This window comes from Bactrocera dorsalis, chromosome 2 (assembly GCF_023373825.1).
Source record: "Bactrocera dorsalis isolate Fly_Bdor chromosome 2, ASM2337382v1, whole genome shotgun sequence".
Classification (NCBI taxonomy): domain Eukaryota; kingdom Metazoa; phylum Arthropoda; class Insecta; order Diptera; family Tephritidae; genus Bactrocera; species Bactrocera dorsalis.
This window is the reverse complement of record NC_064304.1, coordinates 7,602,689-7,628,840: the sequence shown is the minus strand read 5'-3', so window position 1 is coordinate 7,628,840 and position 26,152 is coordinate 7,602,689. Positions and strand designations below refer to the sequence as shown.

The 26,152-nt window shown below is 37.7% G+C and overlaps 1 protein-coding gene across 5 annotated transcripts in view; it reads left to right on the top strand.

Moving 5' to 3' along the window:
- LOC105222628 (homeotic protein proboscipedia) overlaps positions 1 to 26,152 on the top strand; it is an 83,406-nt gene that overhangs the window by 2,842 nt on the left and 54,412 nt on the right. For 2 of the 5 annotated variants that reach the window (XM_049448154.1, XM_049448150.1), the window contains exons 1-2: positions 398 to 988; positions 3,968 to 4,696. In XM_049448154.1, the coding sequence (XP_049304111.1) occupies positions 4,174 to 4,696 (523 nt within the window). In that variant the 5' untranslated portion in view covers positions 398 to 988; positions 3,968 to 4,173. Of the gene's footprint in view, positions 1 to 391; positions 989 to 3,967; positions 4,697 to 26,152 lie in introns of those variants that run through there. The other 3 variants (XM_049448155.1, XM_049448153.1, XM_049448152.1) reach the window with 3 other exon arrangements.

Genomic DNA, 26,152 nt, shown 5'->3' with positions numbered 1-26,152 from the left:
ATTCTACAATTGTTAAGAAGATTACTTTTAAGAGTAGCTTCTTATTGTCAGAAATATATCAATCTAGTGAATTTACGTTTTTTGGAATTTGAAGTTATTTACTCCCACAATCTAAGCTATTGAGATTCACACTTCAAACAACTATTGTCTTTGAGGAACATTTTTTTTGTTATGCTGGGGTTATAGGTGATGAAGAGATGGCAAACATTTTAACATTATTCCTAAACGTCGTTTTTTTCACATACCATGTTAGAAGCTTCTTATATAAAATTCTATTACAAAATTCAATGTCACCACGATTTTCACACAGGGTGTGCTTATATTTCGCAAATATGTGTGTGTGTGCTCATGTCAGTCTACACTCTCTATTTGTAGCGACTTGCATAAACTCATTGACAATTGCAGCCAGCATGCGTTGTTGTTGTTTTACATGATCGACGCGCGTATGTATCGCATGCATTTCGTTAGCCGCTACAAGGCTACAACAAAACATCAACTCTCCAAACCACCAACCACCCCCAAGCGTCTCCAAAACATTTACATATTCTCTCCACATCTTGTACTCCACAATCGAGTTTGTCACTGCCATACATCCAATGCATGTAGTATCCGTTAACCCTGTTACCATTGTCGTCGTCGTCGTGAGATGTTGTCGCAAGCGCTGTGAGCAGCATTTTCTTTGTTTGACACACGCTGGCTGGCAGCTCGTTGGCCGCCGCAAAACTTAAGCTTTTAGCGTGCTATTTGTTTGGCACTTGTGCGTTCGGGCGTCGTCATAGACGCCACAACGGGTGTCATAGTGATGGCAGTTGGTGTTGGTAATTGTGTATAATGGTGGTCTGCTTGGTTTCGTTGCGCTTCAGTAAACAATACGCCATTCTATAAAGTACCGTGCCGTTCGGCTAGCTCGCTGTCGCGTTCGATTTTAGTGAGTGAGTTTAATTTTTAGCAGATAGTGATAAAAAAATCGTGCAATTATATGAAACTTGTGAGTGCAAATTTTTTTCAAATTCTCAAGCTTCTTGAAAGCTTAAGAGCGGTAGTTACTATTGCAAAGTGGTCATCATGTGTACAGTATTTGTGTGCTACTTTTGGAGATTATGCAAAAAAGGAGTATACTTACTTTAAAAAATAAGAAAGAATTTTCGGAATCAGAATCGATGCTTGAATTATGTAATGGCTTTTAAGTTCCTGAGAACTATTTCACAATTTTAAAGTTCTATGAACAGAATAAGTATCCGTATGGATAAGTAAACTATTATATTATGTGCGTGGAATATACCCATTTTAAGACAGACCCGTAGATTACTTAAAATAATTAAAATAATTGATGATGTTGGATCTCTTGAAAAATTACTGAAAAACATACATTCGTCATAAGTGGATAACATCAAAACATACCTTCTTCTAGGGTAGTCGAAAATGTCTTTTCGTATTTCTAATCAAACTTCAACTTTTTTTTGTTGTATATATAATGAACTTTATTGAACAAAATATGTACCATTTTAGTCCACCACTTTTTGTAATTTTTCCGCTAGAGACATTATTCCATCAGCGTATAACTTTTCTGGTTTTTCGGCGATAAACTGCGGCAAGTAATTTTCATTGGCTTCTCTTGAAGCCAACTTTAATCCATTAAGGGAGTTCTGCAGTGACCGAAGAAAATAATAATCCAATGGTGCAAGGTCAGGGCTATTTTGTGGATGCATCAAAACTTCCCAACCAAACTGTCGCAGTTATTGCCGAGTCATCAAAGATGTGTGGTCTACCGTTGTCCTGATGGAAGACGAAGCCCTTTCTTTTGATCTGTTCTGGCCGTTTTTTCCGATTGCTTGCTTCAATCTCATCATGTGTTAACAGTAAAATGTAGAATCAGTCGTTCGACCAGCTTGGAGCACCTTATAGGGGATGATTCCTTTACAATCTCACCAAAAATTCAGCATAACCATTCAAGATCTCAATCCTGGCTAAGCGACCATTTGTTAAGCTTCACCACGCTTGGACTATGATCTTTTTCGCAAATTATTGTCGCATTTGATCCACCTTTCGTCTCCTGTTACCATTCGCTTCAGAAATGATTCGATTTCGTTTCGTTTCAGCAAAGAATCGCAAATGTTAATTCGGTCCATAAAATTCTTCACAAACAATTCATGTGGTACCCAAACATCGAGCTTCTGTTTGTAGCCATATTTTTTTAAATGGTTCAAAATCGTTTGATGATGAATGTTCCGTTCCTTAGCGATGTCATGGCTGCTTATGTGTTGGTTCTGGTCAATATTTTCCATAACTTCATCGACTTTTGCAACGATAGGTCGACAAGAGTGAGGTCGAGCATGTTTCATATCGAAATTTTCAGAACGGAAGCGAGGGAACCATTGTTGTGTTACACGAACTGATGCAGCATCGTCTCCCTTAACTTCACAAATTTCATTGGTTAAATGAAGTGTAAAATCTCACCTTTCCAACACTATATGGTATGACACAATGTGATTGGTAGCACTGAATATATACGACTGCAACGACATCTATTGACGAAATACGAAAAAACTTTTTCGACTACCCAATATACATATAACTGTTAGAGTGTAGGACATCTTAAAACAAGGATACAATGTAAAAATCTTCGGTTACACCGATTTTAAAATACCCTTAACAAATTAAGAAGTTTCCATACAAGAACTTGATTCGTTGAGTTTGTATAGCAACTATGTACATTTGTATATGCTATATTGATCCGATATCGATTTGCTATTAAAAATGGGTAAAATAACATTTAATATGTGCCTACGATCTTATATGCTGACAAAAAATAGTCGACCGAACATCTTTTCGAGCGCTTTTCAAACTAATAGTATCCCAAAGAAAGTACACAGCGAAGCTAGTCGCCCTGATGGCTACGAGTTCCTCAGTATAACGATATATAAAATGAAGATTTTGCTCATATATTTCGCGTAAAATATCGAACTTTGTTGTTGTAAAACTGATTTTGGTCGACCTTTACATAATCGTATATTGGCGTACTGCAAGTCAACTATTGATTAAATTACCGGTTACTAACCTATAGTGCTAACAGAAATTTCTGTACAAGCTTCTGATAAAATCATTTTCGAACCTGTGTTTGATCCTTGGACGAATACATATACATATGGTAAAATAAAATTCTTTAATATGTTTACTTGGGATTATGAGATTTGATCATTTCTGAAATGTTGGTTAATTTTAAGCGACGTTGATCGGTTAGTATAAGTAATTATCTCTCAAAATCGAGTGATAATTTCAATCAAAATGGCATTTGTTGCTGAAAATGGTGGATGTGGAATCTTCAACTAAGACTAATATGGATAATATTGAATTATATATTAAAAAAAATCTGTCAGTTTGCCACTAGAGAGAAGATATGAGACATACAAGTGAGCTAACTGCATTAAACCAAATTAATTAGTGAAGCTTCAAACGAAAATGGGTACAATTTCATACTCCTTAAGTTGTTGTGTATGGAGTGAGTATTAAGTGTTCGGATCCGCCTAACTTATGCCTTTATTAATTGTTAATCGCTAAGTGGAGTGCTCAGTTTCATTCGATGCAAATGTTAATTGAATCGCGCCTTAATATTAAGCACATTTAACAAATATTAATTTTCGCCTTGCTTTAATACAACTCATACAAAAACTTTGCTTTAGATCCAACTTAAATCTGAGCCGCAATGGCTGAGACACCCGATGACTGCATTAAGCACTCATTACAACACGTTTAACAAAGTAAACAAAATATGATCATTAAGCATTTGCCCCAAAAGTAAAACAGTAGCAAAATACAAATTATATACAAATGTTCATAACGCCACACCAACAGCGCCGAGTCAGGCTTAAATCGGTGTGGGCTTAGCGAAAATTCATTAGTCATTTGTACAAAATTATTGATTTCGGCTGATTATAGCATTTCACGTTTTTTCTCTCTCTCGTTTCAGGTGAGGCGTTAGTACACCATGGAAACCACACAGCCACGCATCTGTTTGCACACGAAATTTAAGTGATGATTTATAAATGAATGTGGATGCTTCTAACATTTGATGAAGTCTAGTGTCGTGTAGTGTAGTGAAGTGCTATTGTGTTGACTGAGTAACTAACTGGTGTGATCGATTAACCACTCTTTTGTGTGTGTGTGTGTAGGAAAATGCAAGAAGTGTGCAGCAACTTGGACCCCCAAATGGGCGCACAAATCAAATCCGAATCGCCATTGAATGCGCTGCATGTGTCCACGGGCGGCCAGACGATAGTGCCAATAGTGCCGGTGGCACCGACGGTGGTGCCCGTGTCGGTTTCAGCGCCGGCGCAAATGCCGCTAGGGCCACAGCCGCCACCGTTGCCGCCGTCATCAGCGGCCATGCTTGTCAGCGGCAAAATGGGACCGTCTAACTGTGATAAACGTGTGACCGCTGCCGATACAGCGTACTGGATGGCCGCCTCCGAGGGGGGTTTCATCAACTCACAACCGTCCATGGCTGAGTTTCTCAACCATTTGAGTCCGGAGAGTCCGAAGATGGGTACACCTGTCGGTGGTGGTGTTGGTGGCGGATATCCGGTTGGTGTTGGTATTGGTGTGCCACAGACGGCGGACGGCATGGATTCGGTGCCCGAGTACCCGTGGATGAAGGAGAAAAAGACATCGCGAAAAAGTCAAAATAACAACAATCAAGGTAAGTGCTTGGTAACACGCAAAGTAAAGCGTAAAGATTAATTACTTTAATAAAATTGCTTTGGCTGAACAGCGCTAACTGGTAATGAGGGCTAGATTCAAATATATAAACATACATACATATATACATAAGTGTAAATAATTGTGACTGTGTGCCGTTGCTTGGTCTGTGGTCTATGTACATGCTATCCATCAATAAATCAGTACAATATACCTCCAAACAACAACAACAAAAATACGTGGTTTATGTAGTTGCAGCCGAAAAACGTGCCCGGCGCCCAACTCACTGCGCAGTCGCTCTAGAATTAAGCCACAATCGATTTGTACACAATTTACAGACGTCCCTCATTGCTTCGCCATGCAGAGGGATCAATGCTGAGGTAATACTGACGCACAGACGGTATCTTTGATGAACCGTCAAAGTATCCAACATTTCGAAAAATTCCCAGTCAACTGACCGATCCCATTGCCCAAGCGGACTGTACGCCGTTCGCCAACATTTCGGTTGGTTGTGGCTGCACGGCGGCATTCGGCAAAAGATCTGTTATTTGCGATCATTTGTAACAATTTTCGTGGCTGCACACGTGAAGGTTGTGGCTGCGGCTGTGAACGGCCAATTCTGCTGCGGCGACCCCGACCTGACTTCGCTAACGCATAGAATGGAAGAGTGGATCGTGTGTACGAGGAGGTGTGTGTGTGTACGTGTGTGAGCGTGCTCGTATTTTTAACTTTCTTAAAATTATATTTGTATCAACGTGGCTATTCTTTGGACTGGCTCTTTTTTTGACGGAAACATGTCGGCCAATTACCAACAACGCTGTACATTTTATATTTGTGATTGTAGGTACGCATTTATGTATGAATAACATATGCTTTCGAGGATTCCTTCACTAAAAAAACTAAAAAAAAACAAAAAACTTATGTGCGCACACACTCAAACACACATAAAGGTGTACAACATATGCACAAAAATAATAAATTACGTATGGAAGCCAACCATCCATCCGCTGTTTTTTCACCGCCTTGCGATTCGCCCATCCCGCCGTCAGTAACCGACGGCTCGGTCTTTACTTGCCGCTCGCCTCTGCAAGGTATTGCAGTTTACCAACAATTCTCAATTCTTTAACAACTCTTCAATGGGAAGAAAATGTTTGCTACCAGTCACTCGGAGTGACGGTTAGCTGACTTTGGCACAGTACCCAAATCTTGCAACCTTCATTATATGTATAAGGGAAAAAGAAAACTACTGCCACAACCTGAGCAGCAGGAAAAGGCCGTGTGCGATTGCAACCTGTTATTTGGATTCATTTGTCAAAATATTTTGCTGTCTCCCTATTTTGCTCTGGGGTTGGCAAACGCAGAGGGAAAACAGGCTGTAGATTTTGATAATGCTGCTTCTTTAGTATGTAATCCAAAGCAGGAGTTAAGTTTAAGGCTGCAACAGCGTATGTTTTGTGCGTGGAAATTAAAAAAAAAAATATGTGAAAAAATATCGTGAGCCTAGGAAGTTCACATTTCGCCAGTTCTTCACATATCCTGAGGCATATAATGCAGTTTTTCATTTCTACTACTCTCACTCATTTTTGTATGCGGTGTGTGTATGTATATAGTGTAAATATGCATAGAGATCTTCAAAAAATTTAACATCGTATCAAAAATGTCTGTCGAAAATCAATTATATTTGTAACTTATATTTAAGTTGGTATAAATAGACTGACGAAAAAAATAAAATTTGATTCCGAAATTTTTATTTTCTGAGACGAAATTTTAAGCGCTTTGGATATTCTTTTCCAATGTTAGAGATAAAATCTTAAATATTCAAAGCTACTTAAATTTAGAACGATCTGACAGTTAGTGAATATGTTCAAAACTTTATTAGCAATAATAACCTAAAATTACTCAGCGTTCCGATATGTGGAAAAAAATATTCGTGGTGAATGATTAAAAAAAATGATGAATTCGCGATCTTAAAGGGTTACATGGGTTTCCAGCCTTTTTTCAACATTTTTTGCTCATATATAATATTATAAAAAATTATATATTTTATTAAAATTCTTTATTGTTACAAACACACATCATTAACAAAGAAATTCTAAAATTTTTAGAACAAAATATTTTAAACTCGGCCATTGCGACGTCATTTCCGTTGACCCCTAGGAGAAAAGATGCGCCGCGTTGGCAGGATAACTCCTTACAGGATCATCGAAAATGAAAACAATGCGTGTTTTAATTGAAACCTTAACTTAGAACTTGGACGAAGGAAATAAAAAACTGAATAATGGATTTTTTGCAGACGTTTTTATAAAAAAAATTAAATTTCAGTGAAACTTTCGCGACATATTTTTTTTCAAATAGTTGTAATCAAAAAAAGATTCTTCATACAAGTATTTAAGAATTGTATCTCAAAGACTTGCGTAAAAATTCATGAAGATCAGGTGAGTAGTTCTCGAGAAATCTTGCCAACCGACTTCAAAAACACAGTTTCGAGAAAACTGCGTTTAAAGTTCTCAAGGCTGTATCTTCAAAACTATTACTCCGATCATCTTGTATTTTAAGACAATATTTTAGAAATGTTTCAGAATTTAATAAGCCAATAAAAAAATTGATTTTGTTTTTTTGAAACCCGTAAACCCTTGTAACCCCTTAAAATAATATCCTAAATTTCCTCAGCGTTCCGGTTAGGCGGAAAAAATATTTGAAGTCTGAGGTTAAAAAATTCAATTCGCTATTTTAAAACGGTAAGTTGTTTCAAGAAATTACCACATACAAAATTTGTAGATCGTAAAATTAAAAAAAAAAAATTTATTGATTCTGATTTCATAGGATCTACCCATTCTGAGATTGATCCCATTTAGTTTGTTCTAGGAATTTTTCAAAACTTTTCCGTTAAGTAAAAAATTCAGTACTATTTCATTGCAAAACCAATTGATTCGAATTGTGATTCCATTAGTTTCTAAGTTGCTAGTAAAGAGTATGCCGCCTAAACAAACGACTATTTGTAATTTTAATTCATCGTTATATTTATTTAAGGCAATTATACAACTCAAGTCCTGAATAAAATTCAACTTTAGAAAACATCAGAATAAAACAAATTCAAGAATATTGTTCATCTCTACAAGAGTATTTAAATACGATTTTCCCTTAAACAAACAAATATTGTGCGAATTTTAACACTCAAGAGCAAACTTGGAGTGTGTAATAAATACCGTTAAGAGTGCAATGCAACTTGTCATGCTCCACCCACGCACGTCCGCTTACACTAAGAAAAAACATTAGCACACATACATGTACAATAATGCCCACATTGTGTTCGCCCTTCACACTGGAGGGTCAATATATGTATCTTATTTAACGCAATACTCACGAACACTTGTAGACTCGGCCTCGGATTTTGGCTGCTGTGGCAGCGACGCGCACGCTGAATCTCACCTACGAATACCAGGGCAACAACAACAACACGCCGCGACTTTACGCCGATGAAAAGTGGCTAAATGTGTGTAAGCGGACGGACAGACTGCCTGCTGAGCGGGATAAATTACAAATGATGTTAACAAAGTGCATGAAGTTGTAACACTTATTCCACAGTGTACGTGTGTGTGAGTGTTCGTTCAACAGTTTAATTTGTTAATATTGTCAAATTAATTCATTGTGCGTCGACAAGTGCGGTAAATATATATGTACATATGTATGTATGTAAGGGAATGTGTTGATATGAATTGGATTATTGTTTCCTTTTTAGAACAAAAGCAAATGTTACAACCAATTGTTAGTAGCTAAAGACAAGGTAACTGAATCAAAAAATTAAATTTTTGTGGATTCTAAATAACGGTATTTTAGCAACGCTTTCAAGATTGTTTTCAATGATGACATATGAAGCGACTTGTTCAGTTTACGATGATTTCCAGTCCTCAACCACAACCAATGCAATGTCATCCGGAAGTGAAGACTGTCATCCAAACGGTGGCCCCTTGCATAAATCTAGGCATATCTGGAAAATTACCATTATGACCTTTTCTTCGAATAGACCCATTGTTTTGAGAAATAATGTATAGATATAGCGAAGGAGTCGCTACTGGCTCTATTTATACCGATCGAATGCGATGGATGTCAAGATATGCATTTTGTGATGTATTCAATACCTCGAACTATCTATCTAAATTCGTGGACTGATCCATTACTAGTTAGAGATCATAATCAAATTTATGGTCCTCACCAAATATATTCTTCAGCGACGCTAATAGCTGCTAGATACTATTATTCTTTATCCCATTTACTGACTACAAGTAATGATAGAGCTGTCGATACTCTTATTGCCAGAGATTCAGAGAAGTCAAAGTCTGTTAAGAATCATAAAGATTTCTATTTAAATAGATATATGTTATGAGGTAAAACAAGTGAATATTCCGATAAAGGTCCTAGAAACCCAATCAAATTGGGCACCCGTAGTATGTTAACATAAAAAGAACTGAAATCATGAAAATCATAATTCTTATGAAAGAATACCTGAAGTAAACTTTTCACTCAATCAACTGACAAAACCATTTATCACTTACGGAGGATAAGAAATGCGCTTAGGGATTGGACCATCTTCTTTCGTTTCATGTTTCACAGTATTGTCTTAAGTCTTTATATCAATAAAATTTGAACAGGACGGACGGTCATCCCACACAAAGTAATCTTCCTTGGCCTCAATACACTTGTGCCAAGAGTTTTTGCAATCCTCAAAATAGTAATTAAAATAAATTTCCGGAATAACCTTTAATGCACGTAGTGATTTATATTTTTTTCATAGAAATTTTTATTCTACAATAGAACTTTTTCACATATCAGTGGAGTATATAAAAATTTTTTTCGGAATTTTTAATGAACATTTAAAAAAAAATAAGCAAATCGGTTGAGTAGTACGACTGGAATCATGCCCGCCAGATTAAAAAAGTGTGTTTTGAGAAAAACGGGCTTACAGTTTGGGGTGAGGCACTCCGAGCGCTCCGAACGTGGAGCGGTATTACTATTTTTGCGCCTTTTTCGAAACCTTCCAATAGTAAAGTGGGCTTCTACATTAATTCTAAGGGTATAAGGAAACAGGAAATGCAACAAAAAAAAGTGGAAAAAATATTATCCCCTTGATGTCTTCAATTGACCCAACGTTCCAGGAAAGCGATCGTTTGAGTTTGCTGAATAGGCGAATACGATGATTGCGGCCGATATTGTTTGAAAACTTGGCTTACACCGCCAATAGTTCTCAGCCCATAATTCCGGCCTCTTTTTACGAATAGCTTCGCACAAACCACGCATAACACTCAAGTGGTATTCCTTGTTGACAGTTTAACCGGTCGGAAAAAATTCGGAGTGCATCACATCTCGATAATCGAAGAAAACTGTGCACATAACATTGAATTTTGACCTGCTTTGGATTTTTTTCGGCTTCAGCTCAACTTTATCACGATATTCGGCAATTGATCGTCCAAAACTCATCGTCAGTAATAACACGTTTCATGGTATTCGGAATAATTGTTTCACAGAATTTAATGCGACGCTGTTTTGCGAAAAAAATTTTGTGATTTTACTACTTTTACTTTCCTTAGGCCCAAAGTCTAGCCTTGATACGATTAATACCCAAAATGTCTTGAGTCGATCCATAATAGATTTTGCGATCCTCTGTTGCCACTTGATGCAAATACGATGACTTTGAAGAACTGATACTTTTTCGCATGAGGCAAGTTTTCGATGACTTCACAACCTTCAATGCATGCTTTGTGCCATTCAAATGCTTATGTTCGTGATAAAGTCGTCTTCTCGTGACTGTTATACCATACTTCTTCTTCTTATTTATTTGCGTAGACACCGTGATTCCATTGGAAATAAAAAATTGTTAGCTTATTTTTCATATTAAAAATTACCAAAAAGGTTGAACCCATATGAAAAAAAAATTGTTCAGTCCTAATCAAATTTGATCAGATGGTATACTCTAATACCAATTCCAATTAAAATTTTAGTATGAATAATTTTTATTGATACTTCTTTAATACAATTTTGAATAGTCAGTTTTTAATACATACATATGTATTCTCAATTGAGTCTTACATATTCTTCCTTCGAATGATTTTTCGGCCACAGATTTATATAAAATTAACTCATAATATTTACAAATACTAATTTTATTTAAAGTTATAAAGCGTACCATTGAATAAATGCCCCATTTACGAGCTGATTACTGCTCCACAAATCTCTAATCCCTTTCCCCTAACACGAACATTACACAACAACGCTGCGGTGCGTATCAAGAGTCGTTAAATGGCACATAAACACGGCCGTAAACTTAAGTATGTTTGTTGAAGACGAAGGGAAGGAGGAGTTTGTAACTCAACTATCCACGAACAGTGTTAGAAGCATGCATACATACATACCGACTGAATGTACCATATACATATATTGGTATGCAATGCAACAAGTTGAATTAAAATTATTTTGTTTAACATTTATGCGCCTTTCATCTTTAACCCACATTTCGAAGCAACACTCATTACAATATATTCGGTTTATATGAGAACGAACGAATAACGAATTGCCTTTTATTGGCGCTGCGAAGGTAAGCAAACGGTTCTGGACATGCATACATAAATATATTATATATGTACATAAATATGCTGTCGAAATAATATTATATGTGCTTATACGCATATTGAGCGCCAGCTGTGGCATCCACCCACCGAGCATATGTTGCATACGTGCGTCTGAACCACCGCCTTCAATAGCGATTGCTCTGCGCCGCAGCGCGTGAATGTCCTGACAAAAGGCCCTTAACTACCACAACTCTATTCAAAACATCATCCGTTCGTCTATACGAGTACTTGTAGGTTGGTCCGTTGGACGATTGTACTGTCTGTGTGTTGCCGGTTGAAGCGCCGGCTTGTAAGGCGAGGGAGAGTAAAAAATCCGGCGCGCGCTTTTAAATCCACCCCCTGCGGATTATGATTATAACAAACCATTTATCATAATATTTATGTTGATGCGGCGCACTTTTTCTCAATGAAGTCGCAACTTCGCCGCGTTCACTTCTTGTTACGAGTATTTTATTAATTTTATTTATGATGAGTCATTTGCACGTTTACATTTCTAACCTTTACAGTTGAATTCATTCAGCGATTTTTTCATGTCAGATTTCATTGTGATTTACTAGGTTCAGGAGTGTGCATAAACATACACGCACACTGGTTTTGATGTTTTTGAATATGATTGTTGAACTTGACTTCAGCCTTCAACAGAGTCGAGCAGCAGACATACATACATATATGTATGTACATGTATTTATATAGGCTACCACGTAATTTGTTTTGGAATTATATTCCTCGATCTTTTCGGTTTTAACGACTTCTTTATTCAACCGCTAAAAAATAAAATTAGAGAAATGTTTTAAATTTAGTAAATCCCTGTTTTCAAAGCGGGGACGTGGAACTCGTTGACTTTCGATGCTGAGTGTTTGGGTTGCTCTTCTAAAAAAGGGTCATTATCGACCCCTTTGTAGCCTGTACTAACAAGAATATACTTTTATATCGATGAATATTATTACTGTTGTTCCTAGCTATTTCATTTATTTATAACATACAATTTCCCTAAGATTCCTTAGGATTTGCCGTAGTATTTTTTCGAGTTAAGGTTCGTTGGTTGACAAAGATCGCGTGTGAGGGATGTGGATTTGAAAAAAAACCGGATTAATTTCCTCCTCAGCTGCCTTTTAATTTGGAATATTGGAGGCCGTGGAATATGTCACGTTTGAAGGCGGGGCATTCGCATAGATAATATTCCAGCGTCTCATGCTCCTCGGCGCTTGCTTTGAATTCGGAGACTCCACTTTTCACATGTTTCCAAAGTAGTGAGCGCTACGGATAGCCTCAAAATCCGCTTACTTATCCACTAGTGGCTTTATTCACTGCCACCACAGCAAAAAGTTGCTGGTTGCAGTGGCGTCTTTATTTCACATTTTAATTCGTCGGTAGATTTCACCATTGGGACAGTAGATCAGAGAACCTTTGGCCCATTCCTCTCTATTGGAGAATGAAAACGTTGTGTTTATTTCCTCATGAGTCTATCTTTCTCGGTCGCACTGCCAATTTAGGAAGAGTTCAGTAATTAGGTTGACATTGATGTTATGCCAGTAATGACGCCGAGTCTGACTCCAATGGCCTAAAATTATGAGTCGGCTGGTCGTAAGCAGTGGCTCATATTTTACTTGTACATATATGAATTTGCCGGATGTAAGGATAATTTGCAGAGCTTTAGTAGACGTAATTTTCATAACCCCTGGCTGGTTTTTGCACTTGTTTCAGGGGCTTAAGACGCCATCTTTTCGATAATGCCAACCACTCTACCATCGCAGGCAAGGTTAGTATGTGGCTGATGATACTTGAATAGAGATTATACAATCTGTGGGGTTCTAAACCCCACTACTTTTGGACAATAGCTCTTCTGCAGGAGTTCCAGATTTCAAGGACTTTGGGCGCCCCAAAGCAATATGTTCGCTTCAGCTTGGTTTTTTCTAGGATAATTCCGAGATATAGGACAGATGTCGAGATCACAATAATTCTACCCCTTAAAGAGGGGAGAATGAGTTTCGAAGTTTTTGTCCTGCTTTTGAAAAGACAGATTTCTGTTTCAAGATCTCAAGTACACTTTCTATGAGCCGGGATAGGCGAATAAGATTCAACATTGTTCAGAGGGAAGTTTGGTCTTTTGCATAACAGACGACCTTAAAGTTTTCTCTGTCGAGTAGAAGTATTAATTCATTGATCAAAGTGACCAAAAGCAAGAGGGGTAGAATGACTCTTTGTGATGTGCCACAATTGATCTGATGAGCAATTTTTATACCGCCTATCCTATATGAATTATCTATCCAGCAGGTTCTGGAGGGCGGTGTTGAACCGATTTACTTCTTGAACTCGCAACGGTTGGGTGGGATTTGTCGATTAATGTGATCGTTGTAGATCCTTTCCATACTTTTCAGTAGAAAGAAAGTTAGACTGAGCGGACTGTATGATTTTTCCTTTCCAGGTTTTAGTTAAAAGATTAAAAAGACTATTGCCTAATAAAATTGGGATTGGTTAATAGAAAATATTGGGCATTTTTGTACTCAGCATATATTTTTTCCATAGAATTGGATGATTGTATTGGAAATTTTTTGGTAATAAGCAATACATATTTTATGAAGGAAATGTGACTGTGTTCAGAGAAAAAAAATAAAAAAAATATTTTTGAATTTTGTTATTATTATTTCTTTTCAATACAATAATAATTAACAGAATGTTGAAAATCCATCAGGTGATTGTCTAATAATTTTTAAATAATTTTGTTATTTTTCATAGTGACATAAGCCTCATTCCCCTATAATGCTAAGATTACAAGTGCAAGTAACAACAAATTTTTACATAAATTCATCATTAAATTCCGTAAATTAAGTTGAATACCGCCCGGAGGATGAATCGAATATTTCAATTTGCCTGCACTAATGACGATTTGCGTTGAAAAACGTGCGCCTACTGGAAAACAAAAAAAGCGCATAATAATAATTTGCATTAACAAAGCGATGACAGTTAATCACATAATTTTATAAAACCCTTTAAGATGAACTTGAAGCGCTCGTAAAAAGCATGTTGCAGTACATTAAATTAATGGAGCACGTCAAATAACTTGGCTAATTACAGCGCGAAGCCGCGTGCGAGTTACCGCAAAGGCGCGACTTTACAGAAGTGCCAACACTGTGCGCTGGCAAATATTGTTTGAAAGTAACAACAACAACAATGAAGGGAAAAAAATGAAAATGGAGTCAGCGAATTGTTAAGGTCGCGCAATTAATTGTTACGACTTCATTGTGGAGATAAGTGTCCCGCCATAGGCAAAGCGAGCTAGACGCTGCTCACATAGGGCTACAATCGGCGCTAACGCTGCCTTAGTTTTTCGCAGCAATATTGTCTTTTGATTCATTTTTGTGTAACGGCTCAAGACGAACAAAAGGATGTAATTGGCATGTGGTCTTAAAGGGCGCGACGGCGACGGCAAGCGAGCGCGAAAGTGGTGGCGGTCATGATTTTGTGGTTTTTAAGGGTTATTTGTTGGTTTGCGCTTTTAGTGTTATTTTTCTTCAAAAAGCGCGTCTTTTGAGGTTAGGAGTTCGGTTTTTGTTTGTGTGGGTGCATTTTTAGACCGCAGCCGGTGGCAACCACAGTGTATTTGTATATGGAAAAATCTGTTACAATTAGTTATGGTCGCTTGGCCCAGTGAGGCGGTCGCGTCGTGCTTCATTTTTTCGTTTAATTTTTATCTACGCGGTGATTTGTCATTATTTTAAGCCAGCCTGTGCACGGCAATAATAATTTCTGTTTATCTACGAAATTATGAAAAATAATGTCGCTTTTTACGGCGGTTTTTGTAAATGCTCATTTAGCGAGCGCATTGAATTAGGCCGTTTAAGCGGTTAAGCGAGCTTTGAAAAGCGACCACAATTGATAATGAACTCATTTAGAAAATTGGAAAAGTTTGGATTTTCCCTTTTTATATACCAATACAAGCAAACATATAGAAATAGGCACGAAAGTTCTGTGCTTAAAATGTAAGCTTCGCGTAAATTAAAAAAAAAAAAATTTTATAGTAATCGAACGTTTGCCTCTCAAATTGACTGAAATTGACCTTCAAAATGCATTTAAGTAACCATTTTCAGTTTCGTCAGCAACGAAGTGGCCATTATTCTCGCTCTCCTGCCAAACCACGAAAATATCGATTTAATTTTATGCTCATTTCTTTTCATTTAAGCGAAAGGAGCCAACTTCGGAAATAAAAAAAAAAATTAAAAAAAAGAAAACACAAGCAAGGAAAAACTGTACTGGAAATGAAAATATTTGTCCACGATTAAATTTTAAATAGCGCTTTGAGCAAGTAGTAGCGCCTTCCCCACGCCACGCTCTCAACTTTCACATTTTGGCATATCATTTCTTTTTGTTCTTTAGAGTCTTCTCTTCTTCTGTGTAAATTACACTACATTGCGTCGGCTAACAGAGGTGGGTGGGGTCACCCTTGGCAAATAGAGTTCTCTCGCTGTTTGGCGTGCAGCCGCGTTCATATAACTCACTCCAATGGCAATGACACAGAAACCACACTTAATCGCCGCGGATCACATTGCGTTAAGCGCGTTGACGATAAAAAAGTGCCAAAAAAAATAAACAAAGTTTGGTCCTTTGTCCTGTTTTTATTATTGTTGTTGTTGTATTGCCTACTCCACTCCCAATTGCACCGTAGCGGAGTATATTTAAATGTTGTTCTTAAGCAACCCTCGCCCGCTGGCGCTGCTCTAATGAAGTAGTGTGGGACTTAAACTCATACTTCGCCAGAATTAAGTGGATTTTACCGCAAACATTCCGCATATTTTATTATTTGGCACTCCGTGCGTCCAGCCAACGCGTCGTTGGACACTCTCCAACCGCCTCGGTGACTTGTATGCGCACTTGCCACGCTGGCACTCGCTGTGCGCTTCATTGTCGTTGAATTTTACGAGCGTCACCGCCTGCATTTTGTTGGTAGATTTTGTAGTAAAACGTTTAGTGTAATAACCGTAAATGAAAAGAACGAACCAAATCTGAAATAATTTTCAATTTGTACACGATTTACTTTTATGTTTACGGCACTCTCCATCTCTGCACGGACTCTTCTGTCACTGTTTACTACTTAATTTCGTGAGTGAGCAATGTGAGAACATCGTTTCTTAAGTGATTTGTTAACATTAAGTGGTTAAGAAGGAACTTCAACGGATTTGCAGTTTTAGAAAGAGACTATTTTTATGGTGGATGTGTAGTGGGTATGAGTTGAAGTTGAATTTTTAAAATTCATGATAACATTTTTATGTATAATACTACATAATATTATATATATAACTATAATCTATCTTTCTATCTATGTATATCTATAACTGTCCTGCGGTTTTCTTTTTTCTAAATTTTGACGTTTGTTGAAGAAAAACATGAACAAAAGTTATTCAAAGTATTGCCCATCGAAAGTTGTAACATTTTCCGATATTTCTTGCAATTTGTGGACACCTTAGTAGAAGAAAGTGGCTTGATAACCCAGAATTAATCAAGGCAATTTTTAATATCTTATTCTGATGTGAACTATATTCCATTAAAGTACTCAGAGTGAGCACATCTATGCGCAGGTAGAGTAAATCTTGCCAGCTGCTGTTTTCTAAAGAGTTTTTAACCGGTCGTTCAATATGAGGCCGATGGAAATTTATTGCCTCGTTTCTAGTTGCAAATTTCGGACATTATTCGGCGCTCAAATTTAATGATTTATTCAATCAGGGTTTCGCCTGATAAAAAGCTCATAATACAACACATCTTTCCGATCCCACCAAATACAGAACCTTATCTGAGGCCTTGGATATTAGGTTTGACCGTGGATTCTGCAGGCTGGCCAGGTTTCTCATATAATTTTTTGCTTTTAGAGTTATTATTTTTGGGTCGTAATGGAACCACTTTTCGTCGCCAGTCACGATACTAAGCAAAAAAGACTTCTCTTTACAGTATCAAAGCGGCATTGCTGCCATTAATAATCGTCTTTGGACGTCTCTTGGCTTCAACTAATATGATTCTGCAATGTCATTCGGTTGAGGTTTTCTACATATTAAAGTAATGAAGTAGAGTTCTTCGCAAAAACTCGTATTCTGGCACAAGTTCAAGTAAGAGACCGTTGCTTTCCTCACAACAGTCAGCAGTGGAGTAGATCTTGAACGATACTGCTAAAAATATGGTAAACTATGATTACAAATACTAAATTTTTGGACAACATCAGCAGTCATGTGTAAATCAATATTTAATTTCGCTTCTAGAACAAAAGAATTTTTGAAACTCTCCAGATTTCTGTGGGCTATTTGACAGACCTCCAGCCCTGAGCATAAACTGTAGTCCAATGAATTCAAGTATTGACATCTACAGACGGTCCATCATCTGCAGCTATGAAACCAGGAGTATCGCTTTTAAGCTACTGTTGGCTGGTTTTGCCTTGTGTGCTGGAGTATAATTTTGCTTGAAGATCCAATGCCATCCTTCGATGAAAGTTTTGCTAAACTGATATACCACGCCATTTAGAACATCGTGCCCTTATACTTTTATTCCAGTTTTAACATCTACTCACAAAAATAAGTGGTGTAAGGCCTTTACAGGAGACTCGCCGCCAAACCATTGCAGCATGGATGGTGACCTCTTGAAGCCTTGACATAACATTGTTTGTATTTTGAACATTGAACGGTGAATACTTCTGCATTAAAAAGCATGATTTCATGGCCGTTGACCGCGTGGTGCAAAACCAATAGTTGTCGGCCTTTAGTTCCGGCCTCTTTTTACGAATAACTACGGGAAAACGACGCATAACACTCAAATAATTCATTGTTGACAGTTTGGCCGGTCGGAAAGAGTTCGGCGTGCAGCACACCTCAACAAATGAAGAAAACATTCAATACTACCTTGATTTTTGACCTACTTTGACGTGGTTTTTTCGGCTCGGCTCACCTTTGCTACGATAATCGGCCGTTTGATCATCTGTTTCCGGATGAGTGAGTCAGTAATTCTGGTAGTCAGAAAGCATTGTTTCACGGACCTTAACGCGATGCTGGTTTTTTGAATAAATTGAGAGATTTTTGAACCAATCGTTTTTACTTTTCTTAGGTCCAAGTGATCTTTCAAAAAAGGAAGTTTTAAAAACTACTTCCAGTTACATAGTACAATATAATAAATAATAGGCACACATAGTATATGAATATTTATAACTTATAATTTCATCGAATTATTATTATCCAAAGGCACCACAAGCTCATAACGTTGGTTATACAAGTATGACAGTATTAAATCTTTTCATTTTCCAATACATAATTTTCATGTAACCCGGGTAAACAATGACTGCGACTTTAAGGTACTCGTAACAACAAGCAAACTTAAAATAGTCGGCAATTAGTTTTAGAAATACTTATGTAAAATATAAAAATATTAATCAAAATTCCGTCACATACATAAATTTTCATTATATTATACGTACATACATATATATGTACATATGTATAATATATCCCTCTGCTGCATAATAAATTTGCTGATTTTTTTTTTACAAATCAAGAACAAGTTTCTTGGTGATTTGCATATTCATTGCAGTTCAGACAAAATGCTTTACAAATTGATCTGTCATCCGTTCTACGACTCTTCTTTCTTTCTACTAATTTATGGCAAAATGCGCTTAGAACAAAAATCTACTAGCAATGCTACTGCCTAGTAAAGGTATTGTCTATCCAAGCTTAAAAACTTGGAACAGTCAATATGCTACGTTTATATTTTGTAGTTGCAATTCATGATTAAAAAAACATATTCTTCTTGGTCTATGTATCTATGTATAAATAAGCTAGTATATAAATAACTACATAATATTGGGGGGTAAACACAAAGACGTCATATTATGCAGCAGTCACCAGAGGCCAATTCAATCATGTCATATATAATGAAATTTTGAATGCAAATCAATCAGCAATGACACAACGATTTGATGTATTGTTCTGACTATGATGAGACTATGAGAGTTGCCGGTGAAAAAAAAAAAAACAAAAACAAAAACAAAAATTCAGCAGGCATGTGACATTTTTAGCGATGACAAATTCATTTTTAACTCGCCTGACAACGAAAGTACACAAGTCAAGTAAGACAAAAACAACAACCGGGGAAAAAGAAGCGAAAGACGTACGCACTTCAATATTAGGGATCATTTTACAATTGCAAATATAAAAATAGCCGACTTCTTACATCCAATTTATACAACTTAAACACCTTTGCCTTTAACGCAAGCATTTTGGTAGACCCCAAAAGACAATGTCAAACAAACCACTTTACTTATAAATAAATTTGTGTATATGCATACAAACAGACATGAATATATGTATGTACATATGTATACGCATACTTATAAGCTTCTGTGTATTAGATGATGCCTTGCTGACAGTGCAATCGTTTAGCGAGTCGACAATCTCTTAATTACAATCTGACTTGTTGGTCACAGCCACACACATATCACACACATATGTATGTATACATATGTACATAAACGTAGCGCTTATTATAATCTTAATTCGGCCTATTCCATGTTTGTTTATCTACATACAGATTTTTTTAGCATCGCTCACAGGAGTTGAAGGTATGAAATGCAAGATTCTTCATGGCACGTCAAAGCTTACACGTTGCTTTACACGCTTGTGTGCTCGCGCTTATGTAAGGGCAATGTGCATATGTGTGCAGGAGAAAAAGGTCAAGTCCAGAATGATGGATGATGCTGTTTCGACATTTGCCGTTAAGCAGACAGCGACCCAGACAGCATCGACGAATATGTGAAAGCGTTTAAGGCTTTGATGATGCGGCGGCAACAGTTGCGGTGATGACGTCGGTGTAACACATTAAACGAGTGATAGCAAAATGATTTGGTTGAGTGACATTGCTAAGAGAGATAGCTGTACTAAAAATGTATATACATATATATACATACTTATATAAGTATTTACATATATACATATATGTATATTCAGTTTTCTAGTGAAGTTCGCCTTACCAGCAACAAAATTTTAATTTTAGCACTGGAAATATATATTTGCACACATACATATGTCGATTTATATATCACCAGCGCATCCTTCATTATTTATTTATTTTTCTGCAAGCCTATCTCCAGCGCAAATTTGTATCCCATTCGAAAATTGCCGAGCCAAAAACGCTGAAAGAAGTTTGCTGATTTGTTCACACGCGACCTCAGCGACCTCAGCGCACTCCTCAAGTACCGCAAGTGGCGCGCAACCGCTTGCGGAAATGTGATACCTTTGCACGAGCGGTTATAAATTTCATCAAACTTTCAACGCGCACTAAATACAAAAACTACAAACACTTAAAATCCAGCGAAAATTTATGATCTCCGAATCACGTGCGAACCACACGCTGCACCCCAACACCAACACCAACAACAATAACGAGACCAGCAGTCATAGCGCTTCCGTATGCCGCACCTTATGCAGATATGATGCATGACGCGACAAAAACCCCCCTCCTAACCTTCCCCTTTGGCCGCATCCTTTTGCATAGATCGGATATTCTAAAATCTGTTTTGAAATTTAAATAAAAAAGTCCTTGTGCTGCGGTTTCATGTTTGAATATAAAATAAGCGGCGCCACACTAAGCAGATTCGCATATTCGAATGCAGCGCTAACACACCAGCACACACTAACATAAATATATATTTAAAGTTTCTACAACAAACATAGTGAATGGATTCATTCGTTGAGCACGATGACAAACGGAAAATCCGAAGCATATTCACAATCACATTAGAATCATTCGAAAGTCACATAAACACTCAACATTTACACGAACGCAGCCACACACATGTGCGTGTGTCTATATGGGTACCCACAGGAGGGCACAAGGATTGCCATATCGCTGTTGTCGCTAAGCATGTGTTTGCCATGCTGTTGACTTTTCATGCTCTTTTAAGCAGCGATAAATGTTTTCACGATGCAAAAACTTTACTTCATCCCTTCCTTGTTTAAATAGACATATGTATGTATGTTTGTATGCATGTTTTATAAGTATGTGGGAATGCACTATATATTTAAAATGATTTAAAAGCTGTGAAATTTAAATTATTTTGTTCGTGGTTGGGTTCAATTCAAGAAGTAAAGAGAAAGGTTTAGTACTTAGTACCTGAAAAAATTAACTATTTTGAATTCTAATTCTGATTCTAATTTACTTTCGAATTATGCCTAGCATTCCAGCGAGCATTCTTTTGATATCTAAGAACAGGATATAATAGTTGAGGGTCAGATCGAGAGAATGCGGTGCATGCGGAACCAATTCGAAGTGCAATTCATGAATTTTTGCATCGTTTTCACTGACTTGTGACACTGTGCGTTACTTTGGTGAAACAAAACTTTTTTTCTTCGGATGCGACAATTTGTCGGCGGTTTCATCCTTCAAACGATGTAATAATGCTAAGTAATACATGTCGCTGTTGATGATCCTTCCTTTTCCAAGGTAGCCGATAAAAAGTATTCCATGCGCATCCCAAAATACAGACGCCTGTTGCGTTTTTCCACGCATTGGAGCGGATTCATCGTGTGCAGTCCACTCGGATGAGCGTCGTTTGGACTTAGGTGACAATTGATCGAGCCATGTTCCATCATTGTCACATATCGAAGCATAAACTAATGTTTATTATGCTTGAACATCTCCAAGCACTGCTTCGGATCATCAACTCGTCATTACTTTTGATTAAAACTGAGCTTGCATGGCACGCACTTTGCACTGGGCTTTCTCATTCCCTAATATACGTGAATGATGTGATATACACGTCCAGTTGATATCTTTAAAGCGCCTGCTATCTCTAACAACTTCGTTTTACGGTCATCCAAAAGTATTTTGAGGACTTTCTTCATGTTTTTGTTGGTAATAACCTCTTTTGGGTGTCCAGTGTATTCACCCTCTTAGCAAATAACCTTCGTGTTTGATTTTCCTGGGACGGTGTCCGGAAACTCGTTATCAAGCCCAGTTTTCGCTTCAACTGTAATTTTTCTCCTTAAAAAAGCAATATTTTATCAACACGCGGAATTCCTTTTTATCCATTTTTTCACAATAACAAAAGTCACAAACAAATGTTTCGTCAGCTGTCAAATTTTTTAGAGGATCTTTTTGCAGATTAGGGCTAACCAACCATGGATTTAACTCTAGTGTTGCCATTTCTGTTTCAAAGGGTACAATAGAATATAGGTCACAGTGCAAAACCTCAATTATTTTAAATTTTTATGTCGGGGACTTTTCAAATGACCTATTATTGATACATATATGTATACGAGGTATGACAATTAAGAAATGAGACTGATTCCATAAAATCCGTATATTTGAAAATTATTCTACAACTCTGCCATCCCCTTCAAAGTAGTCCCCTTGGGCAGCTATACAGCGATTCCAGCGCGTTTTCCATGCTTCGTAACATTTCTGGAACGCTTCGACTGGGATGTCCTTAATCGACTTAAAATGGGTTCCTTTGACCACCGATTTTGTTTTAGGAAACAAAAAAAGTCACAGGGTGACATGTCGGGCGAATAAGATGGCTGTTAAAACACGGCAATCCCTTTAGAGGCCAAATACTGGGACACGCTGGGGGCGGTGTGGCATGTCGCGTTGTCGTGATGAAGGATCCAGTTACGAGCGATGTCTGTGCGCACCCTGTTGACTCGTTTTCACAATCTTTCGAGTACTTGGCGAGTAGACTTGATTCACAGTTTTCTACGGTGGAACGGATTCTTTGTGGACGATTCCACGGCTATCGAAAACGGCAATAAACATCGTTTTCACCTTCGACTTGCTCATGCGAGCTTTTTTCGGGCGGGGGGCGCGCGGAGTCAACCATTGTGAGTTTTGGGCACGTCTAAGAGCACTATCACCATACACTCTTACAATTTTAGCGTACGTTTCCGAAGCTGTTTCGCCCAATCTGGCGCAAAATTTTATCGCGACGCGTTGCTCTTGATTTCGTTTTTCCATTTTCGTGACGAGCACTACAAACACACGTCTACTCAACTTGACGCAGCAGGCGAACTAAACAAGCTAGAGCGATGGTACATATATCAATGGAGAGGGGAGGGATGCCGAAAAAAGAGAAAGGGAATTTCAAGGTCACAGGTTTACCACAAGCGCGACAATAAAATCAGTCTCATTACTTAATTGTCAAACCTCGCATGTATATACGTTTTTTGCCATAGTGCTGCTCTTATGCTTTCACTGTGTATTACTGGTCTCCTGCGTCTTCGACTTCCATGAGGATACCAGTCAAGCGCTTTTCTGGTAATTTCTTCGTGAGATCTTCGCAAAATATGGTCGATCCGTTTCCATTTAAATTGTCGAGTTTCGTTACGGACCGGTAGCTGCTTGGTTGCTGATTGGTTGGTTGGCACAATATTTCGTATCGAGAATGATCTTTGCACAGCTACGTTCTGGATACGGTAGCAAGTTAAACTCCTACTTATCCAGAATCGACCCTGACATATCCAATATATGTATGTCCATCGTGCAACGAGTTCCCACACTTCTGTTACTCCTCTCCCTATGGTCTGACCCCATCGAAACAGCACGCTTCCTGGGTCTACTGTTGGATGACCTCGTTGACAACTTATCTAAACCGTACCATCCTAACGTATAAGTTTTCTTTAATGATAATACAATAAACTAAACTCTTGTAATGCAAAAGGGTTAGGTAGTTCTCAAATCCAGAGGAAAATAATGCTTGAAAATCGATATTAGCTACATCCAATAGCTGTGCTTGGCAGCAGTGTTCTTTGAACAAAAACATATTTAAAGCATTTTTCTGCTGTCGCTGTCGCTATCGCATTCAAAAAGAAAACTTTAAATTGTCTTTTGGCACTTATAAGTCTTATTAAAAACAAAAGTGCGATAAAATTTCATTTGCATCGAAAACACATTAAACGCAGCAGTTGTTGACTGTGAAGAAAACGCGACGTTGCGAGGCGGCGACATCAGCAATGACAGCAAAAATAAAATTCATCCGCGGGGAGAAAAAATGCACGGTTATGGCGCTACGGTTAGCACTCCCAGCGGCGGAATCATACTCACCGCTCGACACCATCAGTTGTTGGTCGCCCTGGCATGCCTTTAATGTGTTGACAAATTATTTTTCAATGCAAATTTGCAATACGGAAACGGGTGTGTGCGCCAACCAACCACTCACCAACGCCAAGTCAAGCAGCTGCACCCGCAATTGCCGAGGCGGAGGGCAGCGTGTATTTGCATGTGTTGGTAGGTGCTTAAACGTTTTGCGAAATTCATTTAAAAATATTAAAAACAAATCGTCTGCATATACAGCAGTCTATTCAGTTATTGGATTTGCAATTGGTTGACGTGTTGCTCAACGCTTCCCCTGCACGATTTGCAAATGATTTGTATTTTTGAGCTCATTTCATCGTGCATATTGTTATATAATATTGAAATATGTATAGACGCGCATATTGCGCATAAAATATTCAATAACGCCACCCTGATGTTGCGGCCGTTATTTATTATTAAATATTTTTTTTTTATACAATTTATTACATTGCAACAAATATTTTAATCGCTGTTATTATGCACGCTCCGTAACTGTAATAGCTTGTACAATTGTAATTGTTTTTACATCCCGCGTTTTAAAACGTTTATTGAATTCAAATGCACACGAATTACACTCTTTTAGCGTTTAATTTTTTGCGCGGATTTCATGTTTTTATAAGCGTACAGTATTGCGCAAATCATTAGCACTTTATGTAAAGGGTTAGTACATATAGCAAAACTGAAAATAGAAACTCACATAGAATTTCGTCAAACATATTTAAAATTTAGTATATTTCAACATTCAAAGTTTTGAAGAGTTCTCAAAGGCTTTACTCCGGAATCTGGGACTGTTCATGACTAATAGGGAGAATTACTCGGTTAACAACATATAGGAATTCTCGGAATCCATCTTTTGTAATTCGATAGAATAGTTGGAACTAACGGATTTTTAGGGACGCTACAAAAGTAGGCGATAGGGACAGTTGTTTAAAGACCGCCATATTTTTCACTATTTCAGGATTTTCTCTTTAGTATTTCTCATTTGTAAAACTATACGAGTATTTGAAGTTGTAAAAGGGCATGAGAAATTCGGAGTCAGTGGACTCACTTAAAAGCTCATTCCAATTTATATGCCCATAATCGTCTTCAGATCAATAATCGAGCGTCTAAAAAAATTTTTCGTATTTTGTCAAAGAAGTGCAGCAATCCACACGTAATTCATGAGTCACCATTGCATCCCAAAAAAATTCACGGTTTGTGCATTTTGTGGGCTGGTGGTGCCAATGGGCCGTATTTCTTGTGACTGATCAAGATCGTTGCCAGGTTGCAATCAGACATTTCGCATTGGAATATGGACTTGGACAATATGTGGTTCCAACAGGACGGGGCCACAAGCTAAAAGCGAATCTCGGTCGATTTATTGAAAACCAAGTTTGGTGAACGTGTTATCTTACGTGCGATTTGACGCCGTTAGATTATTTGCTGTGTGGCCACATTTTCGTTCGATCATTTTTCACAAGCCAGCAACGATGGATACACTTCGTACGAATATAGTAAGTTTGGGTTCAGCGTCTGACTTCTGCAAGCGTCTTTGTATGGCTATGTAAGAGACATCGAGTCCATAGATAATGGGATCGAATGTATTCACAGGAAATAAGGCCGATTTATATCCCAAAGCCGTTGTTTGTTTTTGTGGGTTCTTTTTTTATGATGTGCCTTTACCAATCTTAATATCGTTTAAATAATCTGATTAATTTCGAAAATGTCAAATGTCATGATTCCGTAGTCGACTTCAGAGGCAT